This window comes from Elaeis guineensis, chromosome 5, assembly GCF_000442705.2.
Source record: "Elaeis guineensis isolate ETL-2024a chromosome 5, EG11, whole genome shotgun sequence".
Lineage (NCBI taxonomy): Eukaryota > Viridiplantae > Streptophyta > Magnoliopsida > Arecales > Arecaceae > Elaeis > Elaeis guineensis.
Window position 1 is genome coordinate 118,959,833 of NC_025997.2, and position 18,737 is coordinate 118,978,569.

General features: G+C 35.2%; 1 protein-coding gene across 1 annotated transcript; it reads left to right on the top strand.

Moving 5' to 3' along the window:
- Window positions 1–8,586: 8,586 nt before the first annotated feature.
- LOC105045491 (flavonoid 3',5'-hydroxylase) lies at window positions 8,587–12,743 on the top strand. Its single transcript, XM_010923784.4, has 2 exons — window positions 8,587–9,522; window positions 11,947–12,743. Exons 1-2 carry the CDS (start codon window positions 8,641–8,643, stop codon window positions 12,571–12,573), a joined length of 1,509 nt encoding a protein of 502 aa, XP_010922086.1. The 5' UTR covers window positions 8,587–8,640; the 3' UTR covers window positions 12,574–12,743.
- The last annotated feature ends 5,994 nt before the right edge of the window (window positions 12,744–18,737 follow it).

An 18,737-nucleotide genomic window follows, 5' to 3' on the forward strand; every position in this document is an offset into this window, starting at 1 on the left:
TAGATAGATGTATCCATTTAAAAAATACATGCACAATCTCAAGAAGAAAGTGAAAAATAAGATCCGACTTGAAGGTTCTATTATGGAGGCTTATACAATAGAAGAGATTTCAAATTTTAACCGACACTACTTTAATTTCAGTGTGTAGACCAAGTTGACTCCAGTAGGCCAAAATGATGATGGTGGTGCTAAGGGATCGGAGTGGGAGATCTCAATATTTGCCTATCCTAATCAAAAATTTGGGTACGAGGTTCGTCGGATTTTCTCCGATACTGAACTTCGACAAGCAGAGACATATATTTTACTAGACTACGTAGAGGTCGACCCATATGTTCTGTAAGTGTCCATCATAATTTCAACTCTTTAATCACTTATTTCAGTATACTTATCTTATACATATTTAGACAATATGATGAGATGCTGAAAGAGAAAATCTAAGCATAAGCGATGAAAAAATATCAACATAGCGCTCAGAGAACTTTGCATATTGGTTCCATCAATTGGTAAGCATCCATTGTCATTTTATATATTTTAATTTCTTTAATTTATTTTTTTTATAATATGCAGGTCATTCAAGGGAGCGAATCCATACCAACGAAGCTGAGACTATTGGGTTATGGGTCTGAAAAATACATGGCATGCTATAATGACTGTAACATAAATAGTTTCAATGATATGATAATTATAGCATGCCATGTTCATTGTGCCTTTGAAACTATTTTCACACCTAATAATATGAAAATTATAAAAGCACAATGAACAGTTGTGTGTGTATAAAAGGCAGTTGGTGGAAAAATAAGACGAAGAGTGACTATTATAGAATCCTTAAAGAAGTGATTAAGATGAGCTACTTTGGAAGTAATAGTGTCATTCTATTTCAGTGCCAATGATTTGATATTGATAATGATATGAAGATTGATCTACGGCACTGGCTTATTGAAATCAAACATAGATCAAAAGCTTATATCAACGGGCCATTTGTACTAGTTGCACAAGCTGCTTAAATGTATTATACTCCTTTTTCATCAAGGGAAAGAGGAAGGAAAGATTAGTGAGCTGTATACAAAATTAAGTCTTAAGCCATTCAATATATGCTCAAAGAAGAAGAAGAGCCCTAATTACCAGAATATTTTCAAGAGAATGAGACAGTAGAAGTTCATCAATCATTCAATGATGTAAAATTGGATGCTCCAGAAATTCTCCTATGTGAAGATGGCCAACATGATGAGGTAGATCCAAATGAGATTATTTTAAAGGATAATCTTTCCCAAGAAGGAGAAGAAGAGGAAGAAGAAGAGGAAGAAGAGAAAGAATTGGAAGAAAATTTCGAAGGATACCAAACATCTGAAGAGGCCGATGAGTAGTGCTAAGTATATAATTCTTGGATGATTTTAATTACTTATCTTGCATCATTTTAAATCTTAAATTGCCATCCATAATTGTATAATTAATTTGATGAATCTATTTATTTTTATTTTCAGAGAGCATACATCGTGTCTTTTAGAGGTTGAAGTTGCGCCAGTCGAGGACAGAGCTCTCGAGGAGAGAGTGATCATGCGGTTAGCTCGCATGGTTCTGTACCTCTCTCATCGGACGGTAAGCTCTAACACTTAATTTATATATTTTTATTTATATTATTTTATCATTTGTTAACTAATATAACATTCTTTGTATTAGATATTTTACGCTCAGGTTCGGAGGATAGGGGTTACCAGTGACCCCACATCGCATGCAGTAGCGACCATCAGCTCTCAGACACAGTGCTGTGGTTGAGGATCCGTCTGACTCGCAGTACCTCTGATTTGATCGGAGGATAGAGAGATCATCTATATCCAGAGCTGCTCGTAAGTACTACATGCTCAATTAATATGTTTAGAATTTAGTAATTTTAGAGTTAACATTTATTTTTCGAAATCAATTTTGTAGTACATTCAAAGAGCCTTCTACATCTCATATTGTTATCGAGATCATACGTCGATTGATGTTGGGACTGGTGAATGAGTTCTTGAGTTGGCCGTCAGGAGCTCGTGATGCAGCTTGGGAGATATTTCTGGTAAGTCAAAATTAGTTTTAATTTTTAATTTTCGATACATCGGTATTTTAATTACATATTGATACACGCTTCTATCTTGCAGGAGTATTACTGATTCAAGACTCCTCAGGATGAGGAGGCTGGCCATCGGACCTTCGAGGAGATGGCCACACGAAGGTTTTGAGATGGCTTCTACAGCCTCAGGCAGTCCGCCATCTAACATATTGATTTTCAGTCATCATCGGACTGAAGGCCCTTCACGGATCACTGGATGCGGGTGGATATATGGTAGGTCCTTTGTGACAAGTGAAGCTGCGAGGAGTACTCTGATAGGTGACAGAGGGCTCGACAGAATCAGACCGCCCAGCAGGATCCGATCAGACATATGGACGGCTCGGTTAGCATACATATTAATATGGCCGACAGACTAATAAGAAATCTATATCAAAATTCTTCACTAAAACTGTAAAAACTCTTATATGCATGCTTTAATTAATTTAATTTTATTATTTATTTATTATAGATATGGCAACTTGATCGTTCATCAGACCAACTACAGGTGTGGGAGGTCAGACACCAATCTAGGAGGACTGCTGACTATTTAGATTCTACGTCATGATAGATCACGATAAAAATTTTAAATTTTATTTACCAATTAAGTTGTTATAGGATCTAATTTTTATGTTAAAACTAATATATTTCTGAATTGTACAGACGTATTACATGGAGTACGTTGCTGAGAGGTATGGTGATGACCCATCTTCTTAGCCCCCTTTGACCTTGAGGGATGGCTCAGCACCACTAAAGGGGTGAGTAGGAGCCGGATCATAGGATTCGACTACATCTTCGATTCTCCACAGATTCGATATCCTTCGGCATCCTCACAGGTCTCGACGTTCCAGATTTGGAGCGATGCACACATAGAGGAGATCGTGTAGAGCTTTCTGAGCTGGCGACCTCAAAGCCTCTTGGATGCCATTTACGATACAATCGTGGAGCTTCTCCGGGATCCATAACTATGCGATCGACAAGGCTCGTCATCCTAACCATCACATCAGATAATTATATTACTAAATTTTTTTACTTATTTTAAGTTTTCATATTTAGAAGCTTCATATGTATAGGTTTGAGTCCGAAAAGAAGATCTAGGGGCTAAAAATTTAATCTAACTATCCAATCGATGGGTCGGAGGTGTCTATAGCTTCGTATCATCGAATAGAACATGTAGAAATAATCTATTCGAGAATCGATGGAGTGTATGGAAAGATATATCCTTGTACAGAAATTTACTAATATTATTTTATTTTTTTTTATTATAGGATGCTGGGACATCTGGCTCTTATCCACCAACTACTGGAGAGGAGCGGAAAGAGGAGAAGGCGAACGATGATGAGGATCGGATCTGATTTTTTTTTGATGTATTGTATTTTTCTTTTGATACTGATTGTAAAAAAAATTATATAATTTATATTTTTAATATAATATAATTAATTTTTAATTTTTATTATCATATTATATTTGGGTTTTAATTATAATAGATATTAGGAATCATAATTCATTGTAATTATTAAAATAAATTAAAAAAATATTTTTATTAATTTTTTTAAAATAAAATTAATTATTAGTGATGGTATTAGTGATGAAAAATACCATCACTGATACTTATTAATGACGGTATTAGCGATGATACTGTTATCTTTAATATTTTTTATTTTTTTATTTAATTTAAAAATAAAAAATAGAGATAGTATTAATGATGATATTTTTTATCATTAATAATTATTAGCAACGGCATTAGCCACGAAAATATCATTGCTGATATCTTTTAATTTTTTTAAAAAATTAATTTAAAAATTAAAAATAATTAACGATACAGTTATTGCATCGCTAATGCCATCGCTAATAGTCGTACTAGCGATAGCGGTATTTACTGTCGTTAATAAGGATATTTAGCGATAAGATTTTTTCAGATTGACTGTTACGACAGAATTAACGATGGCAACGTTATTGGCGACAGCAGCTGGACTATTAGCGACGGCAAATAGCCATTGCTAATAGACTGGATTTTTGTAGTGTAATCAAATGGTATGATGAGGATTTGAAAAAAATTTTGGATAGTATTTTTTTTAATTCTTTTCATACATCTTATGCTATGTGGGAGAGAACTAAGAGAAGATGCTGTCGAAATTTCTTTCGATTCCTATTACATATTGTTTGATTATTGTACTCTATCTATAGAATTAATACAATTTCTAAATGAGATAGGACCTTCTATACCTATTTGTTGATAGTAGGATGTAATTATTATATAAATTTTTTAAAATATTAAAATAATCATTTAGCAATTATCTTTTATTTGTATATATATGCAAAATTCTTAGGTAGTACACTATGGACCATAGTTGGATGGACCGTTGAGTAATCGATGGGATGATTTCTACTGAATACAAGGAGGGTATAGAGTATTTCTATGAGTATAATTTTAGGAATGCGGCACTCTTGCATCAAGGGCAGGCTCGTTGCCCTTGTAAGAGATGTGGCAATAAAAAAATACTTGATAGGAATATAATAACTATCCATTTATATACGAGTGGATTTATGTCCAACTATAAGCATTGGTACTTATATGGAGAAACGTGGAAGACACTTACAAAGGTTAGAAACGAGCAAGACATAGACACAGATAGAATGGTAGACATGATTATGGATGCTACTGGTCCTAAATTTAATTGAGATGTGAAGGATGATCTAAAAGCTGACAGTGATGATTTCTATCGTATATCGAGAGATGCTGATAAATCACTATGATCGAAATATGAAATACATACTATATTATCGGTATGTGTATATTCAAAGAGCTACTGCACATTCAGAGCCGCATGTAAGTACTAGATCTTCGAGCATTATTTTTAAAAAAAAAATTATCATTTTAGAATCACATTTATTATTCAAAATTAATTTTACAGGATATTTAGGAAGCTTAGGGTATCTCGTGTCGTTATCGAGATCGTCCGATGATTGATGCTGAGGTCGGTGAACGAATTCTCCAGTTGGCTGTTGGGGGCTCATGACATTGCATGGGAGATATTCCTGATAAGTCAAAGATGTTTAAGTTTTAAATTCATGATAGTTTGTATTATATTTATTGATACATGCCATCCTTTATTTGTAGTCATACTAGTGATTCGAAACTCCTTTGGATGAGAAAATCGACCGTCGAACCTTCGAGAAGGTCGCCATATATTGGCTCCATGATGGGCTATACCGAATCAAGCAGTCCGTCATTGAGTTCTCTAATTCTAAGTCATCATCGGACTGAAAGTCTTTCATGAATCACTGAATGTGGAGGGATGTTTGGGAGACCCTCTTTGACTAGTGAAGCAGTGAGGAGTACTCTGATAGACAACAGAGGGTCTAACAGAATCGAACCATCCAATAGGATCTGATCAAGTACACCGACAGCTCTATTGGCACACATGTTATTATAGATAGACTGGTAAAAATTCTATACTTATATTAATCTCATAATTGATCATATGTTTATTTTTATTAATTTAATTTTATTATTTATAGTAGATATGATAGTTGGGTTATGTACCATACTAGCTGCAGTTATGGCAGGTTACGTACCAGTCTAGGAAGATCAGTGATTACTTAGATTCTAAGTCTAGATAGATCACGATAATTTAAAAGATTATTTATTAATTTTTTATATGTAATGATATGTATATTAGTACTAATGAATTTTTAAACTGTATAGATAGATTACATGGAGTATGTTGTAGCGTGGCATAGTGAGGACCCATCCTCTTAGCCCTTTCTTGACCTCGAGGGATGGCTTAGGGTCATCGAAGAGGTTAGTAAGAGACGGATCATAGGGTTCAAACATAGCGTCGATCCTTCAGCAGCTCGCTGGTCTTCGACGTCTTCCTCACAGGCCTCGACCACCCAGATATCGGGTGATGCACATGTTGAGGAGGTCGTGCAAAGACTTTTTCACTAACGATCTCAGAATTTTCGTGATGCCGTTCGCAACATGATAATTGAGATTCTTCAAAAATCACATCTGTGCGATCAACTGAGCTTGTTGTCACAGCCATCACAGTAAGTAAGTCAAGCAGTATTAATAAATTTACTTATTTATTTTAAATTTTTATATTTAAAAGCTTCACATAGTTAGGCTTGAATCAGAGAAAGGGATTCTAAGAGTCAAAAGTCAATCTATCCATCCGATGGATGGGATGGAGGTGTAGATACGTCCATTTCATCGAATAGGATGTGTAAGAATAATTCATTCGAGAATCAAAGAAGTATATTGAAATATACCCCTCCATGTCGATTTAGGCTTGAGGTGGAAGGGAGGGATACCTAGAAGTCAAAATTCAATGTAACATCCAATGGATGAATCGGAGATGTCTATAGCTTCGTATCATCGAATAGAACGTATATGTATGAACAATCCATTCAAAAATTAGAGTATATCAAAATATATTCCTCCATGCTGGTTCGACTTTAAGCTGGAGGGAGAGAGTACTTCGAAGATTAAAATTCAACTTAACCATCCGATGGAGTATTGGCTGGGAGTGTCTATAGCACCATTTTATCGAATAGAATGTGTAAGAATAATCCATTCGAGAATCATATCATATATATAAATATATCCCTCCATAAAATTTTAAGTCTGACGCGTATCAATTACTTTAGTTTTACAAGTTCAATTAATTAAGTTTTAAAGTTATTAATAATATTTTTTTTTTCATCACAGAATACTTGGACATCTGGCTCTTATCCACCTATTGCTGCAAAGGACGTACAGGAGCAGGAGAAGGAGGAGGATCTCTATTGATCTTTTTTCAGCTTTGATGTAATGTATTTGATATTTAAGCAGCATTATTTGTACAATTTAATTTTGATATAATATATAATATTAATTTTTTATTTATAATGGTGATAATTAATTGTTAGTTATTATAATATCTGTAAATATATATTACTTGTTAATTAAATTATAACAAGTTTTAATATATATAATTGCTAATTTTTTTAAAAAAAAATTATTAGCGATGACTGTTGCGATGGTAGTTCCATCGCTAAAAGCCTATTAGCGATGGCTTATTAACGATGAAAAAACCATCGCTAATAATTTTTTAAAATATTTTAATTAAAATTTTAAAAAAATATTATAAGTGATGGAGTGCCGTCGCTAAAGGCTGTCTCTAATACGGATTATTAGCGATTGCGAGATCGCCGTCACTAATACATGCCTTCAATGTCATGCTTCTTATCGACAGGATTTTAGCGATGGCATTTGTCGCTAATACTATTAGCAATGGCATTTTTATTATTAAAATCGTCGCTAATAGTCTAATTTTTTATAGTGCTTTATATCCAATTTAAGTTATTTTTCTTGTTTTTGGGTGTCTTTCTGTCTTTGGCTTCTTTGCCATCTGGTTTGAGTTTTTTTTTCTCTTTGAATGTTTTTTTTTTGCCTCTTACTCTTTCGCTGCCTAACTCGAGACATATTTTTTTTAAGATATTTTCCTATCACTGGCTCCTTTACTATCCAATTTGAGGCATATTCATTTTCGTTGGATATTTTTTTATCTTTAGCTTCTTTATTACTTAGTTTGAGATTTTTTTTTTTTTAGATATTTTTTTTGTCTCTAGCTCCTTCGCCATCTAGTTTGAAGTATTTTTATTTTCTTCTATGATATTTTTATCTGTGAGGATCATCGATCTTCAATTATCTTCTATTTAAATATCAATCTTCTCTTCTATAGCATTTTTATCCACGAGAATCATCGACCTTCGATCATCTTCATTTTGAGCATCAATCGTCGCTTTTGTGATATTTTGGTCTACAATGATCATCAACCTTCTACCACCTTCTTTTTGAGCATCAATCTTTTCTTCTATGATTTTTTTATTTATAAAAAAATAATAACTTTCAAACTCAAGTTAGCATCTACGGCACTATCTTGAGTTTGAGGAGAAGTATTAGCATGACTTTAGAGATCATATATTAATTTTTTAAAAAAATTTTATTCATTTTATTTCATAATATTTTTTTTGTTAGTATAATTCTACATCATTTTTTTTATTAATATGATTATATATCAATTGTTATTATTTTTTATAGAGATTATATATTAATATGTAAAATTTTTGAGATATACTGAATAAAATTAAAATAAAAATAATAAATTTTACTTTTTCTTCTCCTGTTTCTCTCTTGTTTTCTCTTCTTTCATAAATATTGTAACATACATCAAACAAGCGGTTGCCAAGCTCTTATAGAGTCCAGGCTGTCTGTAAAGCTGGTATCCTCCCTCCCCGAGGTTGGCGGGGCCACTTGCGCTCAGACGATCGCTTAGATACGTCCCATCATACGAAGTCAATGACCTCATAGATGATAACTTAGATACGGGCCCCTCGTCCCAAGTCAATAACCCTGGCACCTAGATTTTTTTGGTCCCCCTCCCCCACCACCTTAATGTCAAACTAGTGGTTGCCAAGTTCCTATCTTCACTCGTTCAACCTCCTCTCCATATGTACCTTACGATCCTTCCATCTCTTAGGTAGGGAGGTCTCTCACAAACCCTACCACCATGGCGATTGACCCCTTTCTCCTTGCCTGCGGCATCCTCTGCCTCTCCCTCCTGCTCCTCCTCCGCCACAGGCTCCGATCCACCCGCCGCCTCCCGCCGGGCCCGATCGGCTTCCCGGTGCTCGGCGCACTCCCCCTCATTGGCACTGCACCGCACTCGGCCCTCGCCGGCCTCGCCAAACGCCACGGTCCCATCATGTACCTCAAAATGGGCACCTCCAGCATCGTCGTGGCTTCGACCCCCGACGCCGCCCGCAAATTCCTCAAAACCCTCGATGTCCAGTTCGCCAACCGCCCCTCGGTCATCAGCATCAAGGACATCACCTACAACAAGCAAACGCTCGTCTTCGCCGACTACGGCGCTCGCTGGAAGCTCCTCCGCAAGCTCTGCAGCCTTCACATGCTCAGTGGCAAGGCCTTCTCCAGCTGGTCCCCGGTCCGGCAAGCTGAAGTGGGCCATCTTCTCCATACCATGTACGACTCCAGCCAGAAATCACAACCTATCGTGCTATCTGAGTTGGTTGTCTGCGCCATGGCCAACGTTATAGGACAGGTGATGCTAAGCCAGCGAGTGTTCGACTCGCAGGGCCGGGATTCGAATGAGTTCAAGGACATGGTAGTGGATCTGTTGACCGGGGGAGGGCTGTTCAACATCGGAGATTTCTTGCCGGCGGTGGCGTGGATGGACCTCCAAGGGATACAAAAGAAGCTGAGGCGATTGCATGAAAGGTTCGACGCGATGGTGACCAAGTTGTTGGAAGAGCATGCAGCCTCGGCGATGGAGAGGAAGGGGAGGCCGGACGTTTTGGATCTGATCATGGCGAATAGAGAGGATGCGGATGGTGAGACGCTGTCCGACGTCAATATCAAGGGACTTATATTTGTAAGCTCTCTTAATACTTAGCTCTTCTTAGGCTACAGCACACCCTGCACCGTGCTTGGAGTAACAAAGATATCGTGGGATTACTGATGAGGTGATATTTTTAGAAACGGAATGGTCTGCGGTACTCAAAAAGTATCGCAAGATGTCATATATATATATATATATATATATATATATAATAAAATAATTATATGATATTTATTTAAATTATTTAAATATTTTTAAAATTTATTTATTTATTTTTTAATATTTTAACATGTACGTTTATTTATTTTTTGATGTACGTCTCCGAAGCAAGCACAGCATCTTGTGATACATTTTAAGTACTGTAGAGAATTTGTTCCCATATTTTTACGGTCTTGTCGAGGCAAAAAAGTTGGCTAGTTAAGTTCACAACAAACTTAGCAAAAAAATCAGATAAGATATGGATCAAATATCAGTATATCCATATCTATATTTATTTTATTTGATAAATATAAATAGAAATATAAATTTTATTCGGATGTAAAAAATGAATGCGGAAACAGTTCAAATAATAAAAATATCAATATAATTATAAATACAAGTTGGATAATGAAATTTTATAACTATAAAATTGAAGATATTATATGACCAATCAAATTAATAGCATATTTGTTATATATTTTATAAAAATTAATAAATGTTATATAAAGTGATATAGGATTAGAGGTCGATTTAGATATTCAGATGCAAATCGGATGGTTATCTATCCGTATCCATATTTTTTTTTTGAAGATACGGATATGGATATTAGTCAGATTCTTGAATTTATCTCTATATTCAGATTGATTCATGCGGTTCTTGGTCAACTCTTATTTTATATTTGGTCCTTGTATGTTTGGCATTTTATGTTATTCAGTGTTTTAACATGCTTATGTCTGCTCTCTCTCCGCATACTTAACCATGCTATCGTATTTGATTATATCTATTTTGCATAGATTAAATATTAAATAGCTATTGAAATCACAAATTGAAAATCAGATCTCCAACCAAAGGGCATAATCTGCTCTAGAATAACAACCAAATAAAAGACCAAGTGGATTATGCCATGTCATTGTGGAAGACCCCAAAAAAGCAAAGAGAAAAATTGGGATTTGTTTTTACAAAAAGAAAAAAGCAAAGACCAAAACGTCAAACCATCACGAATAAAACATCCCGTCAATTTCAAGTGGTGAAACTAAATTTTTCTTTAAATCAATATTTCTCCATCCTTTATTTTTATAAAGAAAATTGGAATACATATTTGTCATTGTCACCTAACAAGAAATCTTATGACATTAGCCTTAAAAAAGGCTTTTTCTTCTTGGATGGCCAAGTTTTGGAAGGTAAAATTTGGGCTGCACGGCATTTCTGGATTAGGTTAGATTATGACACTTATAAGGCAGTCCATGTCCAAAAATCACAGCCACAATGAGCTTTCCTGTATCTGATTGATGATGCAACAGCTCCCAATATCATAGGCTTTTCCTACCTGCTCATCTTAAAAATATCTTGGGGTTGTATCTTTGGCCCTTGCATAATGAACCGTTGGATCATACTTTACATAGCTTTTTTTTTTTTTTTGGGTACAATCTTTACATAGCTTTCAGGTGCGACATCAGCTTCATGATTTATACCGAAGATGAAAGAGTTTATCATGCTTTGAAAGCTATGCAAAATACGATCTAACAATTTACATCACAAAAAAATAAAGAACAATTATTCTTTCATGCAAAAGATACAACTTGAACCACTTAATTATCTTGCTAGCTGCGATGAACTTGTTCTTTGTTATGTGAAGTGCAGATGACAAAATTAATAAAATCACTGGAAGTTTGGCTTCTGGTGATCTAGATTCAAGTATTAGTGACCTAAATTCAAGTCCAACTTTCAACGTAATAAAGAGTGGTTGATCTTTTGCATACCCTCCTAAACGTAAAAAAAAAAAAAAAATTGATATCTAAGAGACTGTGGCCCAGTGGATGGCAACATAGACCTAACCAGCTTTGAGTCCGTCATTATCATTCAATTGGCAAATACCAAAAGTCGTAATTGGCTTTCATGACCGCAAAAATTGAGTAATGGGTAAATTAGTAACAGCCAAAGATAATTATTGACAGAACCATGATTCATAGGGTATGATTACATATTTTGCATTAACATATCCGTATATTTATAAGCACATTAGTGGAGACTCATAGTTTACTATCTTATCAGTCAAAAGATCAAATAATGTACCCAAATTACTTATATAATTTCTGGTACAAAGAAACAATAACGAGATAATAGCCATTATCTGGCTGCTAGTGGCGTATATGTATGACTACACTATTTACATTATGGCCATTACTTCGTGAAAGTAGTGGAGTTTGTCAACTAGTTTTTTCATTATGCGCATCAACTGTTAATCCATCCCTCTTGCAGGATATGTTCACTGCTGGCACTGATACAGCCTCCATCATAATTGAGTGGGCACTTGCTGAAATGCTGAAGAATCCAAGCATCCTCAAGCGTGTGCAGTCCGAGATCGATGAAGTCATTGGAAGAGATCGAAGACTCGAAGAATCTGACATACCGAAACTCCCATACCTGCAAGCAATTTGTAAGGAAGCATTTCGAAAGCACCCTTCAACACCACTTAGCCTCCCCCACTTCTCCTTCGAAGCTTGCGAGGTTGATGGTTACCACATCCCAGAGAACACTAGGCTCCTTGTCAACATATGGGCTATTGGGAGGGACCCAGATGTGTGGGAGAATCCACTGGAGTTCGATCCTGAGAGGTTTTTAAGTGGCAAGGGTGCAAAGATTGAGCCACTAGGTAATGACTTCGAGCTCATACCGTTCGGTGCAGGGAGAAGGATTTGTGCGGGCAAGCAGGCAGGGTTTGTCATGGTGCATTACATTCTTGGGACTTTGGTGCACTCGTTTGATTGGAAGCTTCCTGAAGGAGAGGAGCTTAACATGGACGAGGCCCCTGGACTTGTAGTTCCAAAGGCTGTGCCTTTAAGGGCAGTGGTGAGCCCACGCCTAGCACCAGATCTCTACATTTGACGTGGTTAAATTCTATGGTTTGTGGCCAATGCGTGTTATCTTAATTTGTTTGGATTTTATCTGTTTTTTTTTAAATTTCCTTCTTGGTGATATTAGAAACATATGCAATGTATTTATTTTATAAGCGTAAAAATATTCCAACAGATCGGGTGTAACTTATCTTAATCAGACCTAGCTAGTACTCATCCGAACAGCAATGGTAGCACTGCATCCCTATATATATACCCTGCACCTGTCTAGTTGAATATATTTCACTTTCTGTTAATACTGACCTACTAATGTTTTAGGAACTGTGAAAGACACACTAAGAATGTCCCAGGAGAGGGTGTGAATCCGGTTTTGTGTGTGATATATATAGGATGTTGGAATCCTGATTCTGGGCTAAAATGTCAAAGTTTCCTCCGGTAGTTTCCAAATGATTGGGCTTTACAGCCATTTTGGGTACTTTTGGAGGGGCACACAATTTTCCATTCCAAATATTCTTCATAGAAAACATCATATTGTTTGTTATATTACAAAACCTGTCATACTAGAAGTAAAAAAACCTTCTTGGCCAAGGTTTTAACATAGCATGCCTTTGCACCCAAATAACATGCATTATATATTCAAACTGTAATACTCGAGTCCAAGTCCTCTGCAACTTAATACCGCACCTCCACAAAAGACACATCTAAAAGACCACATACTATAAAATGATGATGACAAGAGGTTACCATATGGAGATACTAAAAAAAGTATATGATACTGCATGCACACAAAATAGAGGGGGCCAAAGAACTGGGGATTGGTGGCCCTTTCCTTGCTTGCTTTGTCTCTTTTTGGCTGTGTCCGTGCGCGCGCGCGCGCCTGTGTGGTGGTGTGGTGTGCGGGCGGTGGGTGGGGAGTTGACTTCCAAAAGTTAAGGTAGGCTTCTCATTTACTTTTCGCAGCCACCACAACTCCCAATCAGGTCAAAACAATATCATGCGTGATATTTCTCCCGAAAAAACAATCGAATCTGCCCCATAGGCTGACAAGCCATGACGATAGGATGAAAGCAAATAATCCAAGTCACGCACCCAAAAAGTCATAAAAAAATTATCTGGAACATCTTTAACCATGAACAAAGAGTCACGAATTTTAGGTAAGTGATGCAGTAATCTAGGACCTCATTCAAAAAAATTAGTTAAAAAATATTATTTAAATTTTTTGGTGCTATATAAATATGTAAGGTCTTCCTAACGAATAATTGATATGAAATTAAATACACATCGACATGGATCATTACATACTTCCCACGTTTAAGTCCTGACGTCCTCATCAAACTAATTAACGGTCTAAATTTATATATCCATTCATAAACACCACGATTGGTCCGCAGTCAATCTCCATGAATCCATATTGCAGTATCCCCTAATTTATATGGACTATAGTCTGGATCAGCTCTGATACTATCTATAACAATCCAGAATTTTATCTAAAAAGAAATTACTAGAAGATATTATTTATATTCTTTAGTCCTGTATGAGTATCTAAGATTTTTTCAGCTAATAATCGATATGGAACTAGATACATATCTATATAGATCCTTACAAGTGAGATGTCAGAGTCCACCACGCAATTCAATGAGATACAAGGGATGGGAGTCAAAAGTTCAGTTAAGCTTGTCATTTACTTGTCATGGCCACCACAACTCCAAATAAGTTAAAAAAATATCATTCATGATATCTCTCCCGAATAAACTAAATAATCTAAGTAATGCATACGAAACACCTAGAAGTTATAAAAAGATTAGATTTAAGCATCTCTAACCCGCTACAAAAAAAATAGAGTATTAGCAACGGCCAATCGCCATAACTAATAAGCAAATCACCATCGCTAATAAGCCATCGAAAAAAACTTCAATACTAAAGGATCTTATTAGTGATAGCAAAGAAATCGTCGCTAATAACTTTATTAGCGATGGCTTATAGTGACAACAATCCGTTATTAATAATTTTTTCGGATTCGAAATTAAAAAATTTAGAAAATATAATAGTGACGACTTTCCATTGCTAATACATTTAGCGATGGTGCCTCCATCGTTAAAGCCGTCGTTAATAATTATATATTTTTTTTAAAAATATTTTTAATAATCATATTTATTAAAATCTGTTATAATTTAATTAACAAGCAATTATATTATGGACATTATACCAACTGACAATTAACTATTATCATCATGAATAAAAATTAATATTATATACTAAATCAAAATTAAATTGTATGAATAATACTACTCAATTTTCAAAGACAATATATCAAAGCTAAAAAAAAATGAACGAAGATCGTCCTCCTCCACCTCCTGCACCTCCTCCTGCTCCTATACATCCTCTATAGCAGTAGGTGGATTAGAGTCGGATGTCCCAGCATTTTGTAATAAAAAAAATAAAAAATTATTAATAATTTTAGAACTAAATTAATTGAAACTATAAAACTATTGAAATTGATACGTCTCAAGCCTAAATATTGATGGAGGGATATATTTTAACATACCAGTCTAATTTTCGAATGGATTATTTCTACACATTTCATTTGATGATACAGAGCTATAGATGCCCCTAACTAATACTTCATTGGATAATTAAGTTAAAATTTGACCCTCTAGATACTCCCTCTCTTCCGTTTGAAGTCTGAATCGACACGGATGGATATATTTCAATATACTCTTCCAATACTCGAATAAATTATTTCTACACATTTTATTCGATGATACGAAGCTATAAACACCTCTGACCTATCCATCAAATGGTTAGATTGAATTTTGACACTCTGATACCCCTCCTTCCCTCCTTAAGTCTAAACTGGCACAATGGGGTATATTTCGATATGCTCTTCCAATTCTTGAATGAATTATTCTTACATATCTCATTTGATGATACGGATGTATCTACACCTCCATCCCATCCATTGGATAGGAAGATTGACTTTTGACCCCTAGGTTTTCTTCCTCCAACTCAAGCCTAAATATATAAAGATTTTAAATATAAAAATTTAAAATAAGTAAAAAAATTAATAATACTGCTTGACTTATCTACTGTGATGGCTGTGACAATGAGCTCAGTTGATCGCATAGATATGGATCCTAGAAATCTCAACCACCGTATCGTGAACGATATCCCGAAAGCTCTGAGGTCGCCGGTAAAAAAGTCTCTACATGACCTCCTCGACATGTGCAACGCCCCACATCTGGGTTGTCGAGGCCTGAGAGGAAGACATCGAAGATCAACGAGCTACTGGAGGGTCGAAGCTATATCCAAACCCTATGACCCGGCTCCTAGTAACCCCTCTGGTGGCCCTGAGCCATCTCTCAAGGTAAAGGAGGGGCTGAGAGGACGGGTCTGTTGGGAAATATATCTCAAAGTTAATCGTCAGTCTGTTGACGATTGTGCTTATACTTGTAAAATATATATGAATTTTTATTAATAAATTTTTTTTAATTTTTTCATCATAATTGTCTGTCTTATTTGAACTCCTATGATTGTGATGAAGTCCTTAGGACTGTAATTAATCGACAATGAAAGATTTATCATTTAGTCCTTAAAATTATTTGCGATCAAATGATATGCTGTTAATAGGACGATAGCAATATCGAGTATAGGTCGTTATGTGTCATATGAGTTGCTTGTCCTCTTAATCAAAAAGTGTGGAGATATTGTTATGACATGTAGATGGAATGTAGGAGTACATTCGCATCGAATGTGATCATTTATCGAGTACTCTACTGTTAAGAGTAGCTCGTGAAGGATATAGATATAAGTGTCCCTCAAATCTGAGATCACCATGGTGACTTGTAAGCAACTCACTGTACTTTAATATCGGACCATTTGAGTTTCTAATTCAATAACGGAAGGATACTGGGTGCAGTCAAGTACTTATCAAATCGATGTGTGAGTCAAGATGGAATTGATCTCTTTGAATTAATAGGAGATATGCATCAGCATATTTCAATTCAGTAAAATTTTGATCAGGATAATTCATGTGATGGATTTAAAATATTACAATACAATGTGATTGACTAAATTAGGGTTGACAGTCAAATCCTAGGTCACTTTGAGCATTATGATCAAGGGGATGAATTATACGATAACCATACGCTAATAGGTTCTAGAATACTGCTTTGTAATTCTTCGACCAATCCAGACATCGGATCCTATTGCTAGATGGTTGCATCGATTAGTATGAAAAATTATTTCTATGCTACCGACTTAGGTTCGAATCTATGAAATCACATACACTAGAAGATTTAGATAGATCTGATGGCTAAAGGGTCCATTTGGATTGTGACTCTAGTGAGGAGTCCTATTGGGACCGAAACTCTGGAAGAGAGTCCCATTGGTTTGGAACTCTACTATGAATAGAGAATTAATTAGTAATTAGGTTGCTAATTAACTCAATTTGATTAAGTAAAAAGCTTTAGATTAAGTCTAATTGAATTGGATTCAGTTCGACTTAGATTGGATTTGATATGATCCAGCCTGATTGTAAGAAAAATTTGATCCTGATTCGATCAAAATTTGGATGCAGCTAATTCCTAATTGGGTTAGAAATTTATTGAGATAATTGAGCTCCTAATTAGATTAAATTCATTTCTAACATTGGATTCAAATTAGATTTGATTTGATTTAAAATTAATTTAAAAATGAAGAGTCCCAATCGGCAGGGACTCTATCTCTTTATCTCCTACGCCACCCTGGACCCATGCACTCCATCTCGACACCAAATTGGATTTGGCTTGAGATTTTTGGCATCAAGAGAGTGGGCCCAGTAACGATGGGTAGCATAGGATGGTGAGTCATGATCTTATCTCCTGCTTAATTCGAATGCGATCCGAATTAGAGATAAGATGATAAAGAAAAGAGATTTTTCAAACAAGGAAAGAGAGGAGGTGCCTAATGATTTTTTCTTTATTTTTTATGAGAAGTTTTTGGGTGTGTGAGATACCAGATCTCTTCCCCATGCCAAAGACTAATTTTTGAAAATTTTGGGAGGCCCAAAATTGTGTTTGGCATGGAGATTATGGTGCCCTCTATTTGACCTAAACCCTAATCCTTATTCTATATAAAGGGGGCTCCACTCTTGGACGCCCCATATTGTGTTCCTTTGCTGATTTTTTTAATTTTCTCCAGAGTTCTCCCTCTTCCTCTCTTCCTCTTCTAAGTCTTATTCTCATTTGGAGCATCCAAGGCTTGTGAAGAAAAAAGAAGAAATCAGCCTTCAAGATCCTTACAAGCTAGCACTTTCAAGGAGCCTGATCTGCGTCGGTCTTCATGTGGACATTCTGTAAAGACCAGACGACTTCGTGTAGTTGGAGCAATCTGAAGAAAATTCTTTCCAAGTGTTGGACCAGCAGAGATCAAAAATTTTTGTTTGATAATATTTTTTAAATTTTTTTGATCATGTTTGTTAGATCTAACAATTAGATCTAAAATTGCAGCATCGATCAGATCGATGCGAGTTTTATTTTTAAATCTCATATGTATATTAGATCATATTATTTATCTTGATATGATAGTTTAGATTAGATCTTATGCACATAATTCAGATTAAATTATTTAATCTTGTAGTTTTGCTGTATAAATTTTTGAAATTACATGCATAGCACTACCGTATCTTTCCTTCAATTGGTATCAGAGCTATGTTAGTTATGACATGATTTAATGTGCTATTAGATCTGATAATATACTTCAGATCTGATTATTTATTATTTAGATTAGATTTAAATATATTTTATTTTCAGATCTGATTATTTATTTGATAGATTAGATCATCTGAGTAGCAAAGTACTCGGATTGGATAATCACTTGGCCGTTCGGTCATAAGAGCAAGTAAAATTATATAACCCTCTCCTCTCATTTAATGGGATGCTCTTATAGTGTATAGGGGTGCCACTATGAGGTTCCATGATGAAGAAAGTGAAAAGAGAAAAACTTACTTTCTTGCAAAATCCTAGATCTTAAAATCCTAGAATTTGTTGTATCTGATACAAGTTATATAGAAAATTAGTTACATCTAATCTTCATAATCAAAATTATTTTGATTTAAAATAATAAAAATTTAGATATAATCTAAAAAGATTTTATGATTTAATGTAAAAAGATTACATAAGAAAATATTTCAAAACCTAAACCATGTTGATGCATAAA

Excerpts from the sequence above, each read along its gene's own strand:
- LOC105045491 (XM_010923784.4), top strand. The coding sequence starts at position 8,641 with ATGGCGATTGACCCCTTTCTCCTTGCCTGCGGCATCCTCTGCCTCTCC. Across the intron at positions 9,523-11,946 it reads ATATCAAGGGACTTATATTT|GATATGTTCACTGCTGGCAC; the intron begins GTAAGCTCTCTT and ends TCCCTCTTGCAG.